Source organism: Prunus dulcis, unplaced genomic scaffold (genome assembly GCF_902201215.1).
Source record: "Prunus dulcis unplaced genomic scaffold, ALMONDv2, whole genome shotgun sequence".
Classification (NCBI taxonomy): domain Eukaryota; kingdom Viridiplantae; phylum Streptophyta; class Magnoliopsida; order Rosales; family Rosaceae; genus Prunus; species Prunus dulcis.
This window is the reverse complement of record NW_023010286.1, coordinates 10,215-14,115: the sequence shown is the minus strand read 5'-3', so window position 1 is coordinate 14,115 and position 3,901 is coordinate 10,215. Positions and strand designations below refer to the sequence as shown.

Below are 3,901 nucleotides of genomic sequence, written 5' to 3'. Positions count from 1 at the left end.
CACCTGGCATTCTAAGTTCACCCCAACTTCTAATTCAAATTTTCACAATTTCTAATAAAACTCCACTATCTTCCCAAACTACCCCTAAATACACACCAACAAAAAAAAAATTAAAAAATTAAAAACTCATCAACCTCACACCCCACACCTCGCTATCTTGTCCCTCACCACTTTAAGTTCACCTCAACCTCACATTACTTAAAGAGATAAGAACACTATTGTCAAATGTGTAGCAGCATTGAGCATGAACTATGAGGTTTTGTGAAGAGAAAATAAGAGTAGTAGGTTTCTTGGATTGAAGGAGAAGAGTAATCTGGCAATAGGGTGTAGAGGAGTTTGTGTTTTTCTAAAACTTAATATGAAGAGTGGTGGGGTGTGTGGGAGTGTGTGTATAGATGTACTAGGGTTAAGTATTAAGTTGAATGACATTTTTTGTCTTTTACACAATAATAAAACTCAAGAGCTTAATGATTTAAGTATTGGGGTGAACAAAGAAAAGAGTGGGGGTTTTAAATAGAAAAACTCAAAAAAACTCATCAACCCCACACCCCACTATCTTGCCCCTCACCACTCTACTTTGAAGCTTAGTGATTAACAACTAATTCCAGCTATCATTACTTATTGTAAAACAGAGAGACTCACAGTCTTTACTTTCCTTGAGGAGCCCTAATCAAATTCTTGCACAAAATTCAGAAGTTTTCTTGGGGAAATCAGCAGGTGGTCTTCCTGATGATGACTTCTCACATTACATACCTTAATTGACGACCCACAAGCCAATATTTGCATATCGTATTTAAGGTTTGTGAAGAGAATATGAGAATGTAGTAGGTTTCTTGGATTGAAATAGATGAGTAATCTGGTAATAGGGTGTAGATGAGTTTGTGTTTTTTAAAACTTAATATGAACAGTGGTGGAGTGTGTTATGTATTAGGATTAAGTATTACATTGGATGACTTTTTTTATTTTATTTATCTTTTTACACAATAATAAAACTTAAGAGATTAATGATTGAAATATTGGGGTGAACAAAAAAAAAAATGTGTGGTTTAAATAAAAAAACTCATTAATTCTCATTCATCTCTCTTATATTCCTAATTCATGAATTCCCCCTTTCCTATTTAAGAAACATTAAAATATGATATTAAGTAAGCGAAAAATTAAACCAAAAAAATTATATTCTAATATTTTTAACTACTTGAAATACAAGCCACTCACTGGGTTCATCATGCTCCTAATAATAACACAACACATACCCTAGGTCCAATTACTTTTGTAAATAATATAAAAATAAAGAAGTATATTCCATATGCTATATTGACTAAGAGCCAGTTTGTGGGAAAATAATTGCTATCAAATTTGCTGTGAGAGAAATCAGCTGTGAGATAAAGCAGTTTGGAGTTTGGTAAATTTTTTGTTCAAAGTGTTGTTGGTATTGATTTTACGCATAATCAGAAAATGATTGTCGCATAATCATTAAACCCAGCGCCTCTTCGAAACTGATTCCTGCATAATCAGAAAATGAAAGCACCTCATTAGCTGCTTTCCCTTATAGCTTTCTCTCACTGCAATTTTTAACAATAAGTGATTTTCTTACAGTTTACCAAACGGGTTGGGCCTCTCAAAATTAAAAAAAAAAATCACTTATTTCCCCAAATAAGCAATGTCAAACTGGCACTAAAAGCCAAAATTCATAAAGGCGTATAGCTAGCATGTAACTGTTGGGCTCCTGTATTCAAACCAGGTTTGTGCCAAGGTCGAGTTGGGGCTCAAAATCATCAAGCCGAGGCCCCCACTCTTTCCACAACTGTGTTGGCCCAAGACCATCTATAACATTGGACTTAGGCTTTCTTTCTCTGCTATCTTCATCTATATATAAAGCAAAAAACAGAGAATAGTGAAACATTCAAAATACCATAAAATGCCTTTAGTTAATGCAAACATTATTAATTAAAATTATTAATTAAATGAGATTATAAAGCAAAAGACAGAGAATGCTGAAACATTTAAAATACCATAAAATACCCTTGGTTAATGCAAACATTAAGAATTGAAATTATTAATTAAATAAGTATGATATGGTAAATTCACACTTTTTCATATTAAAAAGTTAAAATTAAAAGAAAAATAAGATAATGGATCCTATATTTATGGAACACAACTCCCCATTATCTTTTTTAATTCTAAAATAAATTAAAAAATTTTAAAAATAAGCCTCTCGCGGAGAGGTTAGTATAATCTTATTTATTCACTTTTTGAAGTAAATAATTTCAATCCAAGTGTGCAACATTCCTCTCCACAATTTCAGAACCACCAAAATCTAAATTATGTGATTGGTTATTGAAAAATTGTTCAACTTTACCTGCTTTTCGCTAATCTGGAAAACAAAATTTTAAATTTGTTGGAACATTGTTGCAGGGATTACTTATAGTAAATGTGAAAATTGGTGGTACTTTTCCAATTGGTTATATTTTTAGTTCTTCAATCGAAAATTGCAGTTCTTAAAAGCATGGTCTTTCATGAAGAGTATGCCTTGGAGAATTTGATAGCAGGTTAAAATATTTGAAGTCTTCTTCATCAACCGGGAAGTTCAAAAGTCCAACATCTGTTCGAGAAGCAAATTTGATGTCAGATAAATTTCTTAAATTAGAACATAACTGTACTCAACTTTACGTTTGGTTTTCAAATTATCCTTGTAATGTGCCCATTAAAATTATATTATATCCTCAAATTTTCTTTGTAATTTAACTATTTTCATTATATATATAAAATAATAAAATAATAAAAAATAAGAAAGACTTTGCCACACTACCTATAAATACCCATTAAAGAAAATATAGCTCTCAATCCCCCACAACACAAAAAAATGAGAACTTCCACATTCTCTCTCACATCCCTCCCTCTCTTCCTGCTCCTCTTCTTCTTCTTCTTCACCTTGAAAGCCATAACTGCCAAAAACCTCATCCCTGAAACCTGCAAAAAATGTGTTCAAGATGATCCAAACCTGAGCTACAAATTCTGCGTAACTTCTCTCCAAGCCGCCCCGAATTCCAGCAGCGCCGATGTTCGCCAACTTGGCATAATCTCCATGAACTTAATCCGCCAAAACATGACCAGCACAAGGCAATACATCAAACAACTTATGAAGAACAGGAAACTGGATAAATTTTTAAGGGCCTATTTGGAAGTCTGCTTGGAGCTTTATTCAGACGCCATACCAGACATCAAGCAAGCTCTCAGATATTACAAGGCTAAGCAGTATCGAGATGCCAATGTACGAGTGACTGGAGTGTATGATGCCCCTGTAACTTGTGAAGATGGTTTCCATGAAAGAAAAGGGTTGGTTTCGCCATTGACGAAGAGAAACAACGATGCTGTTCAGCTTTCTGCCATAGCTCTTTCTATTATCGACATGCTCGGTTCATTAGGATTTAAATTAATATAAATAAGAAGGTATTTGCATGGTGGCTTGCTAGCTGTCTTTTGTTCATGAATAAAATGAAATTTCTACTTATTTATTGTATATGTGGTTTGGTTTCTCCGATGCATAGGTTTCATGTTCATTCGTTGTTTGAGACTTGTTCTTGGGCTGTTTTGTTTCACTGTCTGGTTGTTGTTATTTGCAAGTTTTTTTTAAATCTGAATTCCGCTTAGCTGTAACCAGAAATCTAATTGATGAAGATATGATAATTAGGGGATTGCTAATGGTGAGCTTTGAAGCTAACATCAAGAAAGAGTAACTTCCAATTAATCCTACTATTATTTATAATAATAAAATATTTAACGATGGAGAAGTAATTGATCAACTAAACGTTCATATTAGGTACTACAGAAAACTACAAGTATTTAATGTTAGGGACAAGAAATGGTATGTCAAGGCCAGTTGACCACGGTTGTGTGCTCA

General features: G+C 33.4%; 1 protein-coding gene across 1 annotated transcript; it reads left to right on the top strand.

The window, feature by feature from the left end:
* The first annotated feature begins 2,863 nt into the window (after positions 1–2,863).
* Positions 2,864–3,520, top strand: LOC117613372 (putative invertase inhibitor). The gene has a single exon (XM_034341980.1). The coding sequence runs from the start codon at positions 2,864–2,866 to the stop codon at positions 3,440–3,442; it is 579 nt and encodes a 192-aa protein (XP_034197871.1). The 3' UTR covers positions 3,443–3,520.
* Positions 3,521–3,901: the final 381 nt, after the last annotated feature.

What these genes read in the sequence shown, in the direction of transcription:
- LOC117613372 (XM_034341980.1), top strand. Translation starts at nt 2,864, where the DNA reads ATGAGAACTTCCACATTCTCTCTCACATCCCTCCCTCTCTTCCTGCTC.